This window comes from Hydra vulgaris, chromosome 13 (assembly GCF_038396675.1).
Source record: "Hydra vulgaris chromosome 13, alternate assembly HydraT2T_AEP".
In the NCBI taxonomy this organism is placed as follows: Eukaryota; Metazoa; Cnidaria; class Hydrozoa; order Anthoathecata; family Hydridae; genus Hydra; species Hydra vulgaris.
Genome location: NC_088932.1, coordinates 10,147,212 through 10,170,000, shown reverse-complemented (window position 1 = coordinate 10,170,000; position 22,789 = coordinate 10,147,212). Strand labels below are relative to the sequence as shown.

Genomic DNA, 22,789 nt, shown 5'->3' with positions numbered 1-22,789 from the left:
TCAAATACATCAAATGTTGAATTGGTAAATGAAAAAAATCCATATGGAAAATCATTATCTTCTATAAAAATAGTTGAGGCATTATTGAAAGATAATCTTGGAGAACTATTTGTAAGTGAAGCTGTAATCAGGTGTACAGAAATTAATAAAAACTGAAAACACTTCCGGTCTTCTGGTAATGGGAATAAAGTATCATCAATTGTGGATAATGGAATCTTTTTTATGATTTCTCCATCTTCTAGGTCAATAAATGAGCTAACTTTAATAAAATCAATGCCAGGTAATGCTGGGTTGAGAATACAAGCTTTTGTTTCATAAAAAATTCTTACTTTGCCTTGTGCCCCAATAATACGCTCTATAACAATTTCAATAAACCCTCCCTCTAGAACAGATACTTCTAAACAAGTCCTGCTAACTTGAACAATACCATGAGGATCAATCACTGACTCAGAATGAAGACCAAGAGTAGGCCAACCTAACTGATTTGGTTTTGGTTGTAAGTTGCTTATAAACATTTTGTAATTTAATGGTTCAGTGATTCTATCTGGAATTACAACATTAAATGATACTAGGACTTCTTTTGTACCATGAGACATAGTTATTGATTGAAAAGAAGGTTTCAGTAGACCATCTATAAATTTGTATTTATTTGTAAAAACAGATGTCTCTATATTTACAACAATTAATGAAAATAAACCGATTCTTGTTAAATAAACACAAACACTTCCATTGCTTAATGATGTAAAACTTGGAAAAATATTAACAACAGAATTAGACATAATTTCTGGAATAGATAACTCTCTTCTTGAGGTTGTACAATTAATTTGAGGAGAAGTTAAAGTCAGTTTCTCAGTAACTAGGACAACATTTACCATTTCAATACTCAAAATAGAACCATTTGAAAAAAAGAGACTTCTGTTAAACTTAATAACTTGAGATAAATTAGAGCATCCATCTTGAAAATAAAGTTCAGCATTAAAAAGTGTATTGTTCATAAAGGTTACGAGAACAATTACTTTTACTTCATTAAATGTTCCTTTATTCCGTTCAACTGCAAAGTCAATAAATCTTTCACCTGACTTAATAAACAATTCTACATATGAAAGTTTAAATACTCCAAAAGGATCGTCATTTTCACTAAAACAATAACCCATCATAATCACATTACAAACTGTAAACCTTATGCAAAAAAAAAAAAGAAAAAAAAAAGAACAAAATAACAAGAAAAATAAAACCTTGATAATCAGTCATTGTTGACATTTAATCTAAAACCTTAGTTTGTCAGAAATAAACCAATAATCAATAACTGTCAAAGTTTAATGTTCAATGAATATTGATTTAATTGATCAATAAATCAGATTAAATAACCTAAGCCCACACAGTTTGTCAAATCATTTTAACAAGCAATTTGTTGATAAATAATCAACAATTTTTGACAGATCAATAACTAAAATGTGTTGACAAAAAAATGAGTTGAAAACTGATCAGTATTCAAATGGTAACAAATGCCAATAAAATCTTTGCAAAAAATTGTAATTTAACTTTTAACTGCCAATAAAAAAAAGAAAAAATTAGAGCAAATTAGCTAAATACTAAACAAAATCGGTTAATAAAAGTATGAAAAAAAATCAGAAAATTATCATTCAATTTCTGTATGTGTGTACAGTTTTCAAAAAAAAAAAGACAAAAAAAAAAATTTCATTTTTTTCAAACATTAATAAGTAACTGATGTAACCTGAAGTAAAAATGTAACCATATATTCTATATATGCAAATTATTTAATTGATTTCTGTTCAACTTAATAATATATATGTTATTTCAACAATTTCCTCTAGAAGAAATAAATTTGTTTATGATTTTATTTTAAAAATGCTTTAAAGTTTAGGCACATTAAAGATATTTTTAAACATTTTGATAAGATCTAAAAGTTAAGAGTTGTGAGCATTGCTTACTCCTTTTTGACAGAAATGGATTAAAAAGCAGTAAAAAATTAAAATGGCAAATAACAGATATGAAAGAAATAATAGATAAAAGAAGCTTATCATAACAGAAAAATTGCTATGTCATCGAAAACTGATAAATAGCAATGGCTCTGTTACTAAAAACAGAGATGTAGTAACTTATCTGTTTACAGTAATAGCAAGTTTTTAAAAGCAATACTTTTAATTACAGCAAATATTTAAAAGTAAGCGAGTAATTAAAAGTGATGAAAGTAAATTTGAAGTAATAAATAAAATAAGAAAAGTTAATATCTAGAAAGTGTTTTTGATTGGTTGCAAGATGGCATGCAAGATGGCAATGAAAGTGTTGATATTTGAAGCTTTAATTTTAATGAAGTAAGCGTGCGTAACTAGAGAACTCTAAAGGTTTATTTAGTAGAAATTGATTGAAATGAATGGTGGCAGTTTCAACAACCGAAGCCCACACAGTTTGAATAGTCAAAACACGAATGAAAAAAATCACCAAATTTGAATCCAATCAAATTTTTTGATTTTTTGAAATGGATAAAGAATTAGTCAAAAATTTTTGAAATGGATAAAGAATTAGTCAAAATCTGAATAAGATCCTAAAATTGCTTGAAGCAAAAACTAGATACCATTTAATAAAACGAAACAAAATTTGAAACAACCTTGTTAAATCAATGCAAAAAAGATGTATAGCTAGCAAACAAACAATAACGATGTGTAGTTAGCAAAAAAACAAAAAAGATGTTTTGCTAGCAAAAAAACAACAAAGGAGTTATTTTAAATACTTATTTAAATGTTTATTTTTGTTTTGCCATTTTTTCAATATACCACATTTTTTTATCAAGAATTTTTGTAATTATGTTTGATAAAGTTTTTATATACAGTTGTATTGTTTAGTTAGTCATCCATGGTGCAAAATTTGTTTAATAAAAAATTTTCTTGCAAATGAATAAAGAATGTTTATTATCTTTTTATAGTTTCTTTTTTATGTAACTTTAAATAAACTTTACGTAACACAATTTTAATTTGCTGAATTTTTAAAAGCGCTGAGTATTCCTGTTGTTGTTTTAATTTGTTGCAAAAACAAACAACAACACAGCGACACAATTAAACAAAACAAATGAAAAATTAAAAACTCACACTATATATTTTATGCACGATATTATTTTTTATTGTTATGTTAAACTTATTTATTTTACTTTTTTTTTATTTTTTATCAAATAATGATCAATATAAAGAATAAAAAACAAGTTAGTACTTACTTAAAGTTATCAAATAATGATCAATATAAAGAATAAAAAACAAGTTAGTACTTACTTAAAGTTGGGATTTGATTAAAGTACATATTTATTTAATAGTTTATAGAAGTTAATTATTATGCTATGAAAAGGTATAAAGTTAACTTAAGAAAAAATACATCAAAATAAAAATTACATACAGAATCACTAACTCCAACACACTAGCATTTTTTTGAATTTCTCCAAAATTAGTTGCAGATAACAACATTAGATAAAATGTCTCATTTATTTCTGGTATGCGATCAGATGTTATGTTTATATAAATAAATTTCGAACTCTCGCCATTTAAAAACTTTAATGAACTAGAATTGAATGTAAAATCATCAAAGCTGCTTCCATTAGAGACTGGAACTATTGACCATGAAACCTAAAAGTTAAATTATTATTATTGTTGAAATAACTCTTAGACATAATACTATGAAACCTGAAGTTAAACATGAAAATAACAAATACAAAGTAATAAATTAAAAACAAAATAAGAATAAAAAGTTAAGATAAAATAATAAATATCAAATTATATAAAAGGTTTATAAATTTGTTTTTTTATTAAAGCTATATTCTGTCAAATCAGAAAATGTTTTGTTGGAAAAAATCTCAACAACAATTTTTCAATTTATAACAATATTTATTAAATTCATAATTTTATAGACTTATTTTTTATATAAAAAATCTTTTTACTACAATGACAAATCACATCCAACCACAGACAAATCACACCCAACCACAGACAAATCACACCCAACCACAGACAAACTAAACCCAACCACAAACAAATTACACCCAACCACAGACAAATCACACCCAGCCACAGGCAAATTACATCCAACCACAGATTGGGTATAATTTAGTTATATATGGTTATATGCAGGTTAATACAACATTTGTATGTTGTATTAATGCATATATTACATTAATTCAACATTCAAATGTACATGTACTATAACATTTGTATTTAAATATTCTTATACATGTAAAATAACAAATATTTATTTACATAAAAATATTTATTGTAAAGTCACAAAAATTCTAATCTTTGCACAATTTGTATCACTGTTAAATACTTAAAATAAATAATTCCATCTTTTCCTTATTTCTGCATAATGAACAGCACAAAGTTAATGCATCCTTTGGTTGCACATTCAGCAATTAAAATTGGTATCAAAAGAAGGGTCATGCTTTCTGCAGTCCTATAATGGAAATGTATAATTCCATATATTTATTAAATGTAAAACCCTATATTTATTGTATTTCTTATCTGTAAACCAATAATCTTCCAGCCATATGAAATTAATCTACATGCCCAGAATGCAGGACTAATAAGTTAAAAATTGTTGATAACCTGCAGTTGGATTACTACTGCATTTTTTCCCAAAATGGTTGCTTTTTCTTGACTTAGGGAACATCAATGCCATCAAGGGATACTTGCTTCCAGATTTTACCAGATTTTATTTGTTGATACTTATGTTGATGTCAGCAAGTTGGTTATAATTTTAACTTTTTTGCGTTTTTTGTTTGTGGAAAAACTAATCTAACCTTGATCATCATATTGGCCATTTACAAACCCTCTTGCTAGAAGCATGATTCAGATTCAGCTATCTCTTGAGAAGGGCGAATGATTACTTTACTTTACCTGTTGGATATGTCTGCTGTTTTTTTGTCTTTTGACTTACTGGTGTTGACTATTTTCTTAATATCAAAACTTCTAGACATAATAGAGCTAAATAATAACTAAGAAATAAATAATAACTTAGTTAACTAAATAATAATAACTAAGAAATAAATAATAACTTAGTTAACTACTAGATGTAACTATTAGTTACACTAATAATACTAGTCTGCTAGTTAAGTCTGTTAAATATAAATAGTAGTAGTAATCTAGTAATCTTAACTAGCAGACTTAACTACTAGATGTAATTTAAATATAATATTACATATAGCGCACATAAATGTATTTTGTAAACAAACTTATTTGCTCATCTTTTATATTTATAACAGAACTTTATTTCAATTTTTTTTGAAACCATTTAAACTACTAACCATACACTTTTATTAAATCAACTTTTATCCATTCTATTGTAAGGTGTATTCACCCTACTTTTTTCTTAAAACTATATTTATAATTTTAATACAAGTTAGCCCATGCAAATAAAATAAATTATGATAGTGATTGTTAGCAATAATAAAAAAATTACTGAAAAATAAATGCGTACCTCAACCACATCTGTTAATCCTAATTCCCTCACCACTTTAATCTTAACAATACTGAAATCAGTTATTGGTTCTTTAACTTCCATCAATGTTTGTACAAAAGAAAACAAACCATTAGGGTAACCCTTTTTTTTAACAACAATAATCAAAGAATCAGCTGTAGATTGAATTTTCCCTCCACCTGATATATTTACCAAACGTAAAACAAACTGTTCTTCAAGTTCATGATCGTCTTTAATATAAACAGAAGCAATTTCTATATATTAATAACCCATAATTACAAGTAAAACATTTTAAAACCTTACAATTTATTTTATTAATCATTAATGTGTTTATTTTTTATTTAGTAAACCATTACTGAATCAACAGATATTTTTTACTATTGTATATGCATAAAGAAATAATATTCCAAAGTTTGTTTTAAAATTTGCAAGCATTTTTATGGTAAAGTATTTTTTTTAAATGTCAACAAGACTGCAAAAAAATAATTAAGTTGGGAATTAAATAGAAAGTAACAAGAATTAAAGAGTAAGAAAATGGACAAACTTACTAAGAAATACTGACAGTAAGAAATGGACATTACTGATAGTAAATGTAAAGTAATATAAATAAATGTAAATAATGTTAACTTAAGGCTAAGTAATGTAATATAAATATAATCAAGCGAAAATGACAATAAACAAAAAAAAAACTATAAATTGTATTTATGTAAATTATCATGAAAACTTGAAGACAATAGAGGATTAAAAGTTTTTTGAGAGTGAAAAAAACTTTTCTAATAACTAGTCAAGAGTGTTTTAGTTGGTGAAACAATATATAAATAGAAAGAAGCTTAGTAGCCAGAGCATGTCTTCATGATATCTCATTCCTGCTGATCAACCCAAAGTTGTAAATATGGACTCCTTATATGGTCTTGACAATCCACATCACAGTTAATACTCTGGCATTTTTCCATTGTTAATGGTACCAGCCCGCTTCAGAACCATAAAAATAATTATAGAGCTGCAATTTCATTAGAAAATATTAGAAGTTGCAAAGTGACTATTAAAGAGACATATTGTCATCATAGGAAGGAAACATAACACAGTTATACATCTATTCAAGCCTTACAGATAAAAAAGATGTGTGAGGCTTATCAACAGCATCTAATGATCATACTAAGGTTATAACAATAGATAAATTCAACACCTCTACGATTAATACAAATAATATTATTTGCAAACTAAAACAAATGAATCAGGTTTTTCAGAGTGAAAATACAAATCAAGCATTTAAGAGTTTTCAGCATTTTAGATTTGTTAATTTTCGGAATAATTCTCATTGAACTTCATTTACAATTTAAAAAAAAAAGGACATCATAAAAAGATCCAGCCAGAATATGACAAGAGTATCCATATAAGAACAAAATTGAGATTTAAAGAAGCAGAGAATTAGATTAAGAGCAACAAATCTTTCATATCATACATTTTCTTTGGACCTGTTATTGCACTACATACTACTACCCTAAAGCTGACTGGGATTCTTTTTATAATTTTCTTCATGACAGTCTTTGATAATTACACCTCCTACATAACCTCCGGGATCTAGGCAGAAATGAAAGCATTTATTCCTACTTATCAGTTCCAAGTCAAGCCTCTAAGGTGTTCACCTTCTTTAGCAAGTGCTATGTCAGATCGTAATTATTTTTTTCATCTTTTTCAAAAGAACAACTCTTGAAAACTTATTTATTATTGAAAAAAATTAATGTGAAAAAATGCTGTCTGATGCCAATCTCCATTACTCTCAGTTCACTAGACTTTTAGACATATAGACATTACTCTCAGTTCACTAGACTCAGTTCACTAGAGTTCACTATTACTCTCAGTTCACAGACTTTGAAAATCTTTAACAGTGCTGTTAACAGAGGTAGGTCTAAATTTGATCTCTCACTTATGGGACTGATCTTATTACTTCTCCCAATGATAAGGTAGAACTGTTTGCAAAAATCTTTTAACTTGACTTTTGAATTTTATAGCCATACTCTTTTTTCCAATTAAATAAGTTAACCCATTGTTAGACATTCAAATCACTCCAGTTTCTGTTGCTAAAGTCAAATCCCAGTTAAACTCTTCTGGTGGCCCAGACAAAATTCTTATTATAGTCTTACAAAAGTCCAGAACTCTCTTTAATTCTTTCTAAACTATTTAATAAGTGCTTGACTGAATCGTGTTTTCCTGGTTATTAGAAAATGGCATATGTGGCTCCAATTTTTAAAAACTCTGGACAACATTCCGACCCCTCCAACTATTGTCTGACCAGTCTTCTTTCTGTTATTAGCAATGGCTTTGAGTCTTTTTAAGTCTAATTTCTAACATCCCATCATGAATCAAATAACTTACTGTCAGACAACTAATACAGTTTTTGATAGTAACACCCAACTTAATAGTGGTTGCTTGCAGCCTTGTTGGGAGTGAATTAGAATAAAAAAATAGACCTGATAAACTAATAAACTGAGGAGACTTGAATTAAAACTAACAAGAAGAAGTAAAAACTTCCATGTCTGCCTGAACTCAAGAGATTATGTAAGCAAAAAATTTAAAGCAGAAAACTAAAAAAATCACCTGCCACAACTGTCAAAAAAAAAAAAAATCAAGAAAAAGAAACTATAAGGTAGTAGCAAGAAGTCCAATGATGAGGTCAAATGATGGGGTAAATGATGGGATCCAACAATAGAGTTCAATGATTTAGTAAATAATGGCGTAAATCTGATATAAAAGAAGTATAATAAAATTTTCAGCAAGAACATGGCATGGTCTGAACCACCTAAAGAAAAAAAAAGGAAGAAACTGAAGACAAGGTATGCCCAGAAACAAGATGAAAATTAAGAAGCAAGTGATTTAGTCCGGAAAACTATTCACAAAAATCTAGAAAATGAAATAAAAAAATAAAAAGTTTCAAGATTTAAGGAGTCCAGTATTGAAAATTTTTTATTCTTGAACAGTATTCGAAAAATTTTTTTTTTTAATATTGCCATATATGGCAGCCACAATTCATAAATTTTGTAAAAAATCTAGTCAGAACTAGTGTCTGTGAAAAAAGAAATTAAAAATTTCAATTACACAAAAGTGAAGCTTAGTGACAATGTACTGAAAAGAAAGTTCATAAAAACCCACAAATAGATATTGATTTAAAAAAAATTATCACAATGGCATACCCAACATTGGCCCATATATTGGCCTGAAGAAATATAAATTTAAAAATTTATGTAGACAAGTGACGTGTGGCTGTATGTGTAATAAGGATTTGTAGTTTTAAGACAATGCCACATGTCATAAAGCCATTAAATAATTCAAGTAACAGACATTTCTAGGTTTTACACTTCTTTGTTTTGGTGATTAAAATCAACCCCCCTAGCCCCCTAGATCATATGATTTAAAATCATTTGATTTCTTTTTATGTCAATTGAAAAATTTATGCCAAAAAAGCCCACAACCACAACATGCATTGAGTTTTAGCACCGCATAAACAAAAATTTTATACAAAAAAATGGTTGCCAAAAATTGAAAAAATCAATATGTTATATGCTATTCCATACATAACTATATACTATGTACATTATAATTTAATTAAAATAATTTAAAAAAATAACTGCTTTTTTATTCAGCTAGCATTTTAGGAAATTCTTTAGATATTTTACTTAATTTATCTACATCATTATTGTTTTGACTTGTTTTCCCAAAGTGTTTAATGATTTAAATAAATAAAAAATTCTTTCCTAATTCATAAACTTAAGAACTTGAATAAAAATGAAACATTTACCAAGATGAGGCAAAATTGAAATTTTCAGTTCTTTATTTCCACTTTGTTTATCCTCAAACACTACAAAACCTCTGTCAGGTGAAACATCTTCTAACACAGAAGATTGATCTACATTTTCAACCATCCATTCAACCTAAAACATTAACAAAGTGAAATAATCAAATATTTGTTAACTTATTAGCATTGAAAGCATTATTAAAATCTGCTAGTTTTAAAGATCTACCTACTTTTTATAGCCCAACCTATATACCTACTTTTTATAGCCCAATGTTAACCGGACATTTTAATGTCTGTTACAAAAAAAATTAAAACAATAATAATTTGTTGTTAAATGTTTTTCGCATGTCATTATTTGTCTTTTCAGATTTTAAAAACGCTAACTATTGCCAAGTAAATATTTGATAGGCAATTTTGCCAAAATTTTAACCAGACATCTATGAGCTACATAGGTAAGTGCATTTTAAAGCTCAAAGCTTATTTTAAGGTAAGTGGGGTATAATGACCATTTTATAAATATTTTTTTAAATCTTTAATCTCCCCAAGGCATTGAAGGCCACTACAGTTAAGGAGGCTGCTTTAGTTGTGGTTTCAACCCTCTATCAACTCTATAACTCCAAAACACGAACCTTGAAAAATAAAGCCGCTGCAAGGAGAAACAAGTTGAGCGCGGTACTACCAGGGATATGGTGAGGATCGAACTCAGGACTTCTCACTTATGAGACGAACGCTCTATCACTACACTAAATTGGGGTAATATGGCCACTTATTGATTTGGTTGGTAACTTATAAATTTTTTTTATTAAACAATTGCAATATGCCATGCACATACAAACAAAGGTTGAATTATTGGTTGCTACTGTACTCAATGGTTCTGGTTTTCTTCAGTTGTTTCATACTAAAAAAATTTTTCACCTTAAAAAAACTTTAAAAACCTAACGAAAATCTTGAATTTAGGTGACAATTTTTTGCTTATTAGAATACTTATCAAACGCATTATTGCTTCTTAGAATTTGTATAACCTCTTTTAAATTCAACTCCCCATGACTTATTGAATGACCAAGCTTAGAACTTGTTGATTAGACTAGTTGATAGGCTTCTAAGTACAACTTAGAAGCCTATCAACTATTAAATTTGCCTAATTGTTTGTCATACAGTTTTTACTCTTCTTTTGAATGTCTTTTTAAAGTCTTAGGTATTTGGTACTTTTTTGATGAACAATTAAATGACAAACTATTTTTCTTATATTAATTAGGACTACTTTTAAAGCCTTAATAGAACATTTCTTAAAACTTTTTTTAATTGTATTAGTTTTAGTACTTTCCATTTTTTTCTGCCATTTAAAATAAAAAATATAAAATGTGCGACTTTAAAAAGCATATACTTTACTTTACTAGAAATGTGCTCATGTTAAATAGAATTATGAAAATGATATAAAGAGAATAAATTAACTTTCTTATTTAAAATTTTTCTATTCACTAAGAAACAGTATTTTAAAAACTAATAAATACAGCCAACTAATAGATACAACCATTTAATAGATCATTTACCTTAAACTTTATTGTCATTTTTATGTTTTTATTTTATTTATTTATTGCTTAAAATAAAATCAACTTACTACAACTTTTCCTGCTGTCCCATCTATTCTTGATAAGTTAAAACTCAACACGGTAATTTGTGATGGATTTTGTACATAAACTGTTTTTTGTAAATTGTATAAACCAAACAACCCATTAGGGTTATCACTTGATTCAATCACTACAAGAATTTTATCTTGATGACCTATTTTAGAAAAACCAGTCACAGACAAAAGCCTTATCTCAAACGCCTCCTGATCTTCTGGTTCACTATCATCAACTAACCACACCTCAATAAAAGATAAGTTTTGATTTTCATGAAACTGTAATATTGTGGAGTTTATAAGAAAATCTGAATTTTCAGTAGCATTTAACGGCAAGTAGGTAAAACTAACATTTGTGCCGGTAAACAAGCCAGCTCTTCTTACAACTGGTATTTTAACATGGTCACACTCACGAACAATAATTTTGTTAACAGGGAACTCTATAACTCCATACGGATCATCATTTGCATTGATTTGAACAGTTTGACAGCAGCCAGTTATCAATGGTGGTATATTTAACTTAGATCCTAGTACAACTTCATTGAAATTTATAAAGTGATCTAGTTCAGCGTATGTCAAATTAACCATAAATATTTCATCAAGTTCAGGAATAACATCATCATAAATAGTAATTTGGATGACTTCCGTTGTATCATGAGGTTGGAAAAATAAAACTAAAAAGTTTAAAAAATTGAAAATATTAATAATAATCAACATTAAATTAATACATTCATAAAATAATCTCTAATATTTATAAAATTATTTAAAATTTGAAGGAATTTTTGAAGAGGAAAAAGAGGAAAATAAACACTTTTTAGTTGACTTAAAAAAGCATCTATTTAAGATGACAAAAAAATCTGAGTTTCTATAGCGACTCAAACTTTTTATCATCTTTATTCGCTGCATAGCAACAATATTTATTAGTAGCAACAAGATCAACATGTGCACAGTGGCTGGCAACTTAAAAAAATTCAAATATTTTTTAAACTATATATACTATATTAGCTCTGACAATTTTCAAAGTAACATTTACCAAAGACTAACTTTTTATACTGTTAAATAAGTGGTGGCAGGTTTATGGTTGAACAATGTTTTATGTGGAGAAAGAGAGAGAAAGTTCTAAAAATAAAAAACTTTGACAAAAAGAGATTATTATAAAAAAGAAAAATAATTACAATAATTATAAAAAAAAAGATCAATATTACACTAAATGATATCATAGCAACCACAACTAAATTTTCAGAGGAATCAGAACTAATGCTGAATCTCATCAAGTGCTGGATCTATTGCAAAAAAGGGAATAAAAAGTTTAAAGAATGTTTCAAAAATTTTTGCGTGTGCAGTAACCCTATTATAAGTTCGCAAGTTGACATTGTTCAAGCATTTTATCCAGAGGTAGCCTGGAGGCAAGAGATGGAAATATAATTGGCTCAATGATAGTTTTGCATACATTATGTTTTTGATAATAACAATTGGTCAAAAAGCAACTTAATTTGCAGCATTTGTGTTACACCCATTTAAGATTTGTTAATATAAAAGACCAAATTAATTTTAACACCTGAATTAAGAGTCTTATTTAACACACTATTTTTAAAAACTTTGAATTTAAAAATAATCAAAAAATTAATAACGCCAAAGTACATAAAAAAATATAGTTTCTTCTCAAAAAAGAAAAAGCAAAAAAAATAATTTTTTAGATTGCTGTGGTCCAGAAAACCATTTTTGAAGCTAATGCTGAAATTTTTGGTAAATATTCATTACACCTTGGCCAATTATAACTATTATTATAATGTCCCTCACGATGCTTCTGGCGTAATACCAATGACACAAAATCAAGGACTTATGACAAAATAACTAATGGATGTGCAACACATGTTTCATAATTAATTTTCAATGTTCTATTAATTATAAATAGCCACCAACATGTATGACACATTTTTGTTTGATTGTTAAATACACATGTGCAGAAAAATCAAGAACATATAGCATAACATTTGAGACTTATTTTTCATATACTAATTTTAACAGACATATTTTTTGGTAAGACCTCTTAACTAAATAATCTCAGGGCTTATGGTACATCTACAACATTTTGCTACTTCTACTTGTTTATGCTGTATAAACATGTAAAAAAGCAAGTACATCACCACAAAGTAACAATAACACACAACATGAGTCATGTTGAATACCAATTATTTAAAGTAATTTATTATTATCTAGGATTCATAGTAAATTTAAGAACTTTATTGTAAAGCAAAAACATATTTTAACACACCAAGGACACATGGCTTAACATGTGACATGTTTTTTGCATTAATATCTAGTTTTGGACCTATATGTAAAAGCCTATTTATACAATACATGTTTGATTTGAATGCCTGTACATATTTATACATATTGTATATATAGATATACTTTTCTGTGCATATGCTTGCACAGCGCGAACATTCAACAACAAAATGCATGTAAAATATAGGTTTTACACCAAGATTTTAATGAACAATAATTTTTTAGAATATTTATATATAAATACTTTTTAAATTATCAATATTTATATATATAAAAGGTTTTATATATATAATAGTCAAAAATAAAGTCAAAATAACAATGAAACATATGACCAATCATGTGACAGGATTGGACACATGTTTAACTGCTAAAAACATGTGACACATCTCAATTTAAAAAAAAAAGTACGTTTTATTATAACCTGTTTTATATATTGTAAGCATGTGGGTTTTAAGAAATTTCTCCTAGTAAAGTAAATCTATTTAGTACTCATACAATCAATACAGCAATAAGTTAAATATGAAGAATTTAATACTATTAAGAAAATTACAAGAGAAGGTCAAAATATTCTTCTGAAAAAGCAAGCTCCTTCTTTTATTTCAAACTTCATCTCATAGAAGTGGTGAAAGAGTCTGATGAGCAGAGCAACCTTCTTAATACATCCTCATTTGTAAGTTTCTAAAAAAATTTATTTGTAAAATGTTATTGAAAATTTTTGACATGTTGATATCTGCTCTCCTGAAGAACTGTCTTTATTTTTGGCCAATCCAATGAAGCTCAACTGAGCCTTTTCAAATTGGAAGTTGGAACCGAATCGTCTCCTCCAAATAGGAGGTCGGAACCAAATTGCCTATTTTTGGTCCCCAAAGAAGCTCTCCTAAGCTTCTTCAAATAGTATATTGGAACCAATTTGTCTCCTTCAAATAGGAGGTTGGAACCGAATTGTCAATTTTTGGCCTAATAAGCTCTCCCAAGATACTTTAAATAGGAGGTTAGAACCAAATTGTCAAAAGGGTTGTTACAGGACAAGACACAAAGGATAATGTAGAACTTTTTAACTGTAAAAAATCTTTTATTTTCTAAATGTAAATGTAGACATTTTTTACCTCTAAGCATTTCAGCAAAACTTTTGTGACATTTAAATGTCATACTTACTGAGTTTCAATCATTAGATGTACCAGAGCCATCATATGGAATATCTTAGAGCATCAAAATCAAGTCCATTTGTTTTTTTCTACATGCAACTAATTATATTTGTTTAGCTGTACATGCAAAATCCAGAGCCTTTATATCCTGGTCTTCTTCTTCGTTCAATATATAAGAGAATTTCCAAATAGCATAAGATAGAAAGATAGAAAACATAGATTCCTAGGTCCAAATACATTTGATTAGAATGTCTACTTTAAGCAATTTCAAAGCTATCTATTATTTGGATTTAATACACAAATATTGAATACTTAATAAGAATTACTTAATAGAGTAAAATATTTGCCATTCTAACTAGTGCTTGACTTGAAACGAGTCTATGGTTGTTGAGCTAAGCTTAATTCAGCTTTAATAATTTGCTGATTTCCTTAACATATTTTATGCAAATAGAGGCAATATTGGATTAAGGATGTTTTGGAGTTATAATAACATCAGTTTCTTGTACTTTAGGTTGCACAGGCACTATTCATGAAAGAAAAAAATATTCTTTAACTGGAACTGGCAATCTGTCTTTTAACTGTAAAAAAATCTTTCACTTTTAAATGTTGCAAAAAAATAATATTTGGAGTTAATAAAGAGCTCTGTTTATAAACAGACTGAACAGTTCATCAAATCTGACTTTGCTAAGAAGAAAAGTTTTAAAAGGCTCAGGTAACTTTGATTTATACATAATTTTCCAAATTATATTTGCAGTGTGAACCATTATTCCTTGAAGATTTACAGAAGCACTGTAGTTTGGGGTTACTATTCCGAAATCTGGAATGCAATCATTTTTAGCTTTAACAAAATAATTAAAGGCAGGGTATAACATTCAATTTTTATCTAAGGCTCTTCGATAAACAGTTTGATAGTTTGATAGACTGTTAAATAAGCCCTACTTATTCAACATTTTAAGATTAGAGCTAAAGCTTCTTTTACTAAGCACATGATTCATCAATTATACTTTCCATCAAATCTTTCAGAACTCAGGAATCTTTTAAACATTCTTCTTTGTTGAGAATAACAACAAGTGCATAAAACAAGCCTTTAGTGGTCAACTCCTAATTTTTCAGTAATTTCTGATCATCCTCTTTTCTTAAATCTTATTGAGAAATCTTTAAAAGATTTTGATGGTGCACCTTGTTGCAAATTTTTATTTGATTTTTTTGTTGAGGTTCATTTACAATAAATTATGTATTTAACAATTTCTCATAACAATTTATAAATCTCCTTTTTTGTCTACTCATTTCATTCCGTTTCTTTTTAAAATCTTTTATAAATTTTTAATAAATCAATAGGACTGTGCTTGAAATAATATTAAGAAATCAAGATAGTAATTTTAATTTTTGATTCCTTACTAATTTAAAATTATTTTCATACTTTCTTTTAAACAATTAATTAAAAATATCTTTGTTCTTCAAATTAAAAAATTATTGCCACAAAACTGCTACAAATTATTTGATTTTTTGCTAATGTTGATGTTCTCGATATTTCATGTTGATCTTCTCTATATTTCATGTTGATCTTCACTATATTTCAGGTTGATCTTCTCTATATTTCAGGTTGATCTTCTCTATATTTCATGTCAATCTTCTCTGTATTTCAGAGTTTTAAAAAGATTAGACTTAGATTCAGTAGTTTAAAAAAGTTGTAAAATGATTTTTGCTGGTAAAAGATTTTTTTTAGTTTTTGAACTTTTTAGATAACATTCAAAAAAATTCTTAGATAACATTCAAAAAAATTGAAGACCTTGAAAATTCAAATCTTGGTCATAATATAATATCACAAAAATAATTCTTTCATGTTTTATATCATGTGATATATTATCTTGAAAATGATTCTTTCATGTAAAATAATTGTATATAAATAAAGCTTACTTGAAAATACTTTGCAAAATGGTTTTATATAAAAGATAAATAAAAATAAAAATAGGAAAAAAACAAGAAAAAAAAACAACAGCAATAAAAATTAGTATAAATATAGTAAATATATATCAAATATAATCTTAATAAATAAAAAGATATAAAAGAAAAACAACTTTAAGTTTAATTTGTTATAACTAAAATATATTTTAGACAAAAAAGTTTATAAGTAAATTTATTACCTCCAGATTTTGGGCTATAATCTTCACCGTGTATTGCACTTAAGCTAATAAGTTGATAACCAATATGGACACCTCCTATAAGTCCAGCAGATCTTAACACTGGAATATTGATTACTCCAACATTCTCCTCTACATTCCATTTAACATTGGCAAATGCAAACAAACCATAGGGATTATCACTAGCAGCAACAAAAACATAAGAAATACTTGAATTTAAATCAGTTGAAAGCTCAGCTCCATCTGTAGGATTATAGAGTACTAATTCAAACATTTGTGCCTCTTCAGGTATGTCATCATCAAGGATCTAGCATAAATATTCCATGAAAAAAATTTAAAAACTGAAAAATATTTTAACTACTTTATTAAATTACATATGCCCAGATGCAAAAGTTATAAAAGAAGACTGGAAAAAAGTTTAAAATTATTAAAAAGACATCTTAAATTAATAAACTAATTAATAAACCAGACCAGAATCTTCAGTTATCATGTGTGTATTTACTACATCTATTCATAAATATCAAAGTAAAAATCAATTTTACTGATGCTTTAGTATATGCTTAAATTTTACTAAATTCTGAAATCATTTACCTCTAATGTAATTATCTTTTCCACTTCTCCTTTTTTAAAAGTAAGTATCCCAAATATTTCTTTAAATGTTTCTTTGCCTTTAGACAGTGAAGAGGAATTAAATTTCCAAGATAATGTACTTAGAGTTGCTTGTCCAACTTCACGCAGAACACTGAAAAAAAACTAGGCAACAATTATAAATAAAAACTTTCATTTTATACCACAGTAGCATTTTATACCACAAAAAGTATCTGGAAATCAAAAATATACAGCAAACTGTTAGCTGTTCTTTGACATCTAAAAAATCCTTGAGCCAACCTTATCTTTAGAATGCCATTACAATTAACATCTTGCAATGACTTATAAAAACGCTTTTTTTTTTTGAGAAAGAGAAAAGAGAAGAAAAAATGAGAAAAAAAACTAACTAATCATGTAATTTATTCCAGTTTTTTTAAGTTCATGTAATTTATTCCAGTTTTTTTAAGTTCATGTAATTTATTCCAGTTTTTTTAAGTTCATGTAATTTATTCCAGTTTTTAGTCAATTTTTTCAGCAACTTTTAAGCAATATTCATTTAAAATTACAAAGGAAAAAGTTATACATAATAAAATATCAAAATTTTAAAATAAGAACTTAAAATCATAAGTATATATTAAAAAAAATAACTACGAATATAAAATGTAAAAAGTTAAAAAATTACAGATATTTTTATTAAATCACAATTTGGTACGAAGTTTATAAATTGGTTTAACATTTTTTTTACATAAGTTCATAAAAAATAATACAAAAAACAGCAAACATTTTCTTTAATAATCTTTAAGATAGAAACCTAATAATACTACTAATAATAATAATTACTACTAATAATAATAAATACCTAATATTTATTTTTCCTCCTATTCCATTACTAGGTTCAAAACCAACATGAACTCGAGACGATGGATTTACAATATAAATACCATATGGCTTATCGCTTGCTTTAATAATAAAAAAAATTTTAGTAGAATTGCTAAGCTCTGCAGGATCTGAAACTGAAGTAATTTCACATAAAACTATTTGACTTAATTCAGGTATATCATCATTGATTACTACAAAACTAATGTTTTTTGAAGTTTCGCCCTACAAAAAAAAAAGAATTCAAATCAAAATAGCAACTTAGAGAAGTCTAAATAAAATTAAAAAATAAATAATTAAATTGATTTAAATTTACTTCCAAAAAATAAATAGTTCCTTCTTGCAATGATATCATTGTGTTGGTTCCGTTACATTTCCATTTGATTTTTATATCTCCTAGTATGCCATAGGTTCGAATGACCAAAAGAATAACTTTATCACCTTCTTCTACTTCAATATTATTATCATGCTTTTTTAAACTTAAAAAAAAGACTATAAACAGCTATTTTCTATATAAGATTTGACAGTAAAAAGGGTTTCAGTAAGATATAGTTGACAGTAAAAAGGAGCTAATAAAAATAAAAAGCTAACAGCAAGGTAGGTTACAGCAAGATAAAGAGTTGAAAGAAAGCAGACAAATAAATAGAATAGATACATATATAAAGACAAGTTGGTAGTGATAGTATTTTCAGACTTCATAAAAATTTCATAAACATTTAATAATAACTATTTTACCGAATCATTACTTAACTTACCTAAATAAAACATTACTTAACTTACCTAAATAAACCATCACTTAACTTACATAAATAAAACTTTTCTTAACTTACCTAAATAAACCATATGGATAATCGTTTTCTTTTATTGTTACAGAGCGATTGTTAATAGCACCAATTTTAGCTCCACCAAATGGCTTTGTTAAAACTATTGTAAAGTTTTCATTAAATTCTGGAATGTTGTCATTCTCAACTTTTATAAGAATGAATGCACTTTTTTGATTGTCACCTAAACTTACTGTTCCGTATGCAGGCGCAATATCAAAAATACTAGCAGTGCCAAATACAATTTCAAAGTAAACACCAACTGATCCATTAAAGCCAGCATTTCGTGAAAGCATAACTTCTAAAGTACCAACATTTTCATCAGCTAATAATTCAAGTGAAGAACTAAATTCTATTATTCCATTTTGCTGAATTAACTCAGTAATTACAACCTGTGTAAGACTGGATAGTATATTAGCAGTAGTATGATTATCAACAGTTAAATAAGCCTCAGTAATATTAACAAAAAAGACTTCATTATAATCATCAAGTCCATCCTAAATAAATATAAAATAAATTTAAATACATTATTAATTTACAATAGTAATCATAAAGGTTTTATCAAATTTTTGTGCTCTTTTTTTCTTCTGTGTACTTCAATCAAAATTGCAAACTATTAAAATTAAAATTTTATTTACTTTTAGATATTGTGCAACTAAACTGTAATCACGCACTGTTTATATATATATATATATATATATATATATATATATATATTATATATATATATATATATATATATATATATATATATATATATATATATATATATATATATGTATATATATATACATATATACAAATATATATACACATATATATATATATATAAACATATATACATATATATATACACATATATATATATATAAACCATGTTTAGATTTTTATTATATATTGATATTTTAAATTAAACTTGTTTTATGTAAATATAATTTAGTTGTTATTATTATTATTACTTTATTACCTTTAGACATTGTGCAACTAAACTGCAATCACGCACTGTATATATATATATATATATATATATCCGAGCCCTATGTAACTTGTTGATTTTATATATATAATTATATATATATATATAATTATATATACATATATAATTATATATATATATATATATATAATATATATATATATATATATATATATATATATATATATATATATATATATATATATATATATATAAATCATGTTTAGATTTTTATTATATATTAATATTTTAAATTAAACTTGTTTTATTTAAATATAATTTAGTTATTATTGTTATTATTATTATAATCATTATTACTACTATTATTATCATAAGCGTTATATTTAATTATCTTTATTTTATTTAAGTTAATATTTTATATTTCTTACATTTAAGGTTGCATTTATTTTTCTCTCCTCCAGTTTCTAAAAAATTAAAAAAAAATTCAATAATAATTATATCAATTATACATTTTAGTACCCGAGCCCTATGTAACTTGTTGATTTTAAACATATACTATTATATTACATTTCATTGTAACTCATGCAAAAAACTTCATTCAATACTTATGCAATAATATTGGAGATAATATAACTATTATTATATGATGTAGATAACATGATGGGGATGGCAGTTTAAAATAAATTATATTTAAGGAATCAAGAACAGAAAATAACTGTTTAAACTACTGTCATTAATTATTGCTTTTTTTATAATATCATTTTTATAGCTTTAAACTTTTTTTTATTTTAAGCTTTCTTCTATTTCTTAAACAATTACCTCAAAATGATTCTCAGAAAAAACTTCAAAACAAAAAGAAAATGCTATAAAAGGAGGCTACTAATTATGTAATTATGTATATATAAGATTAATTTAGCAGTGTAGTATGACTTTCTTTTTATTGTGATAAGTAATATGAAAATAAGGTTTAAAAAAAATTCTTACATGAATTACTTCAACAAATACAAATGCTTCTCTCTGATCTTCAGCAAAGGTTACATTGCCTTTAATAGGAATAAAATCAACAAAAGGTTTGGCTGGTCTCTCTCTGGGACCAACATTTAAAGTAACTACAGTTTCAAACAAAACAATTACAGAACCAAATGCCCCTTTATCTCGCTTTAAAACTAATAATGAACTGACATTATTATCTTTTGTAACTACATAAATTGAACTTTTCCAAGTAAAAACACCATTTGGATCATCATTTGCAGGAATTGTTATAGATGCAACATTTTTGTTGTAGTTTAGGGTAGCCTGACTATTTTTCGTGCTGTCGATTGTCTCAATATCTGTTAGCCTAAAGAAAAAATAAATTTAAAAAAGATTAAATTTTTATCAAAGGTTAGAATAGGAAACTGGAAGTTAAAATAACTTTTTAACTTTTTTCTATTTTTTAATTTTAATTTAAATAAAATAATTACACAAGAAAAGGAAAAAAAAAAAAAAAAATGAAAACAAATAAATTAGTCTAAAGCCATAAAGCTGAATTACATTTTTACAGCTTCAACATAAAAACATAGGCAAGGTGATAATTTAAAAAATCATAGTTTAACCATCAACATAGATGTGGTTTGACAGGTTTTCCATAGTGGCACTTTGTTATTCAAATTTTTAAATTTATTTATTTTTTATTCAAGTTTAATGCCCATGATCCCACTATTTTGCAGTTTGAACCAGATTCCATAATGGCAATTTCTTATTTATTTATTTAATTGAATTAACTTCATAACTAAATTACTTTTATCTAACACGGATAACAATAAAACTCCAATAAGAATAAGTGTGAAGAAAACGTGTTAAGAAACTGCACAACAACATTTTATATCAAATTTTTTAAATTGCAGACAGTGAATGCAAATTCATAGTGAATAACTCTTTCACTATAAATTTTTTTTTTTTGTATCACTAGTGTTTTTATTATATGGAGTAAATTTTTCTAAATGGCTTTTTTTTTTAATATTTTGAGTTTAAATAAGTAAAAAATAATTTTGTCATAAAAAAGATCAAATTTAACTCTGAGATACTCAAGGGATTCGAGTTATAAGAAAAATAAGTCTGAATAAGTGATCAATGTATGTAATATGACATCTTTTGCCAACAACTCTGGTAAAATATTTATGGACTTTTTCTATGCAACTTATAACTTTCAAAAGGTGAGGGCTCCAAACCATAGTACAAGATTCTAGTATAAAATAAATTTTGTAGGATTTTAACAAAACTTGAGAATTCTAGTGATAAAGGAAAAAATGTTTTTAAATATTCAATTTAATTTGAATATAAGATTATAGATGATTTGAAACAAGATGCCATTCTTGGCTTGAACCTGATTTGTGTAGCAGAAACATATTTTTAAAGTATTCAGGGCGCAACAAATCGTTTTTTTTTAATAAATGTTGACGATCGTATCTTTATTTATTGGCAAACATCTGATTTAAGGGAGATATGTCAAATAAGGGATTTTTATTTTAAAATAATTTTTATTCTAGTTAATAAGTTATACATATATATATATATATATATATATATATATATATATATATATATATATATATATATATATATATATATATATATATAAATATATATATTTATATATATATACATGCACACACATATATATACACACATATATATACATATAAATATATATATTTATATATATATATATATATATATATATTTATTTATATGTATATATATATATATATATGTATATATACACATTTATATATGTATATATATATATATATGTATACATGTATATATATATATATATATATATATATATATATATATATATATATATATATATATATATATATATATATATATATATATATATATATATATATGTATATATATATATATATATATATATATATATATATATATATATATATATATATATATATATATATATATATACACATATATATATATATATCATAGATGCTAGAATTTAACCAATTTTTATTTTTTCAAAACAATTTTTTACGCATTTGCGAAGTGCTTGAAAATTAATGGTAATTAATAAGCAATGACCTAATGATTATAAACTGTT

The 22,789-nt window shown here is 25.9% G+C and overlaps 1 protein-coding gene across 2 annotated transcripts in view; it reads right to left on the bottom strand.

Annotated features, from left to right (window-relative positions):
- The window catches only part of LOC100202246 (adhesion G-protein coupled receptor V1), a 117,803-nt gene that overhangs the window by 10,228 nt on the left and 84,786 nt on the right, over positions 1-22,789 (bottom strand). Inside the window, exons 41-52 of one of the 2 annotated variants that reach the window (XM_065816225.1) lie at positions 20,671-21,025; positions 20,115-20,150; positions 18,759-19,246; positions 18,245-18,407; positions 17,912-18,153; positions 17,056-17,206; positions 16,468-16,771; positions 10,887-11,563; positions 9,272-9,404; positions 5,476-5,705; positions 3,406-3,632; positions 1-1,137 (exon numbers count right to left, since the gene is read on the bottom strand). The exon at positions 1-1,137 is cut by the window's left edge and continues 511 nt beyond it. In XM_065816225.1, the coding sequence (XP_065672297.1) occupies positions 1-1,137; positions 3,406-3,632; positions 5,476-5,705; positions 9,272-9,404; positions 10,887-11,563; positions 16,468-16,771; positions 17,056-17,206; positions 17,912-18,153; positions 18,245-18,407; positions 18,759-19,246; positions 20,115-20,150; positions 20,671-21,025 (4,143 nt within the window). The remainder of the gene's footprint in view (positions 1,138-3,405; positions 3,633-5,475; positions 5,706-9,271; positions 9,405-10,886; positions 11,564-16,467; positions 16,772-17,055; positions 17,207-17,911; positions 18,154-18,244; positions 18,408-18,758; positions 19,247-20,114; positions 20,151-20,670; positions 21,026-22,789) is intronic. The other variant, XM_065816226.1, reaches the window with a different exon arrangement.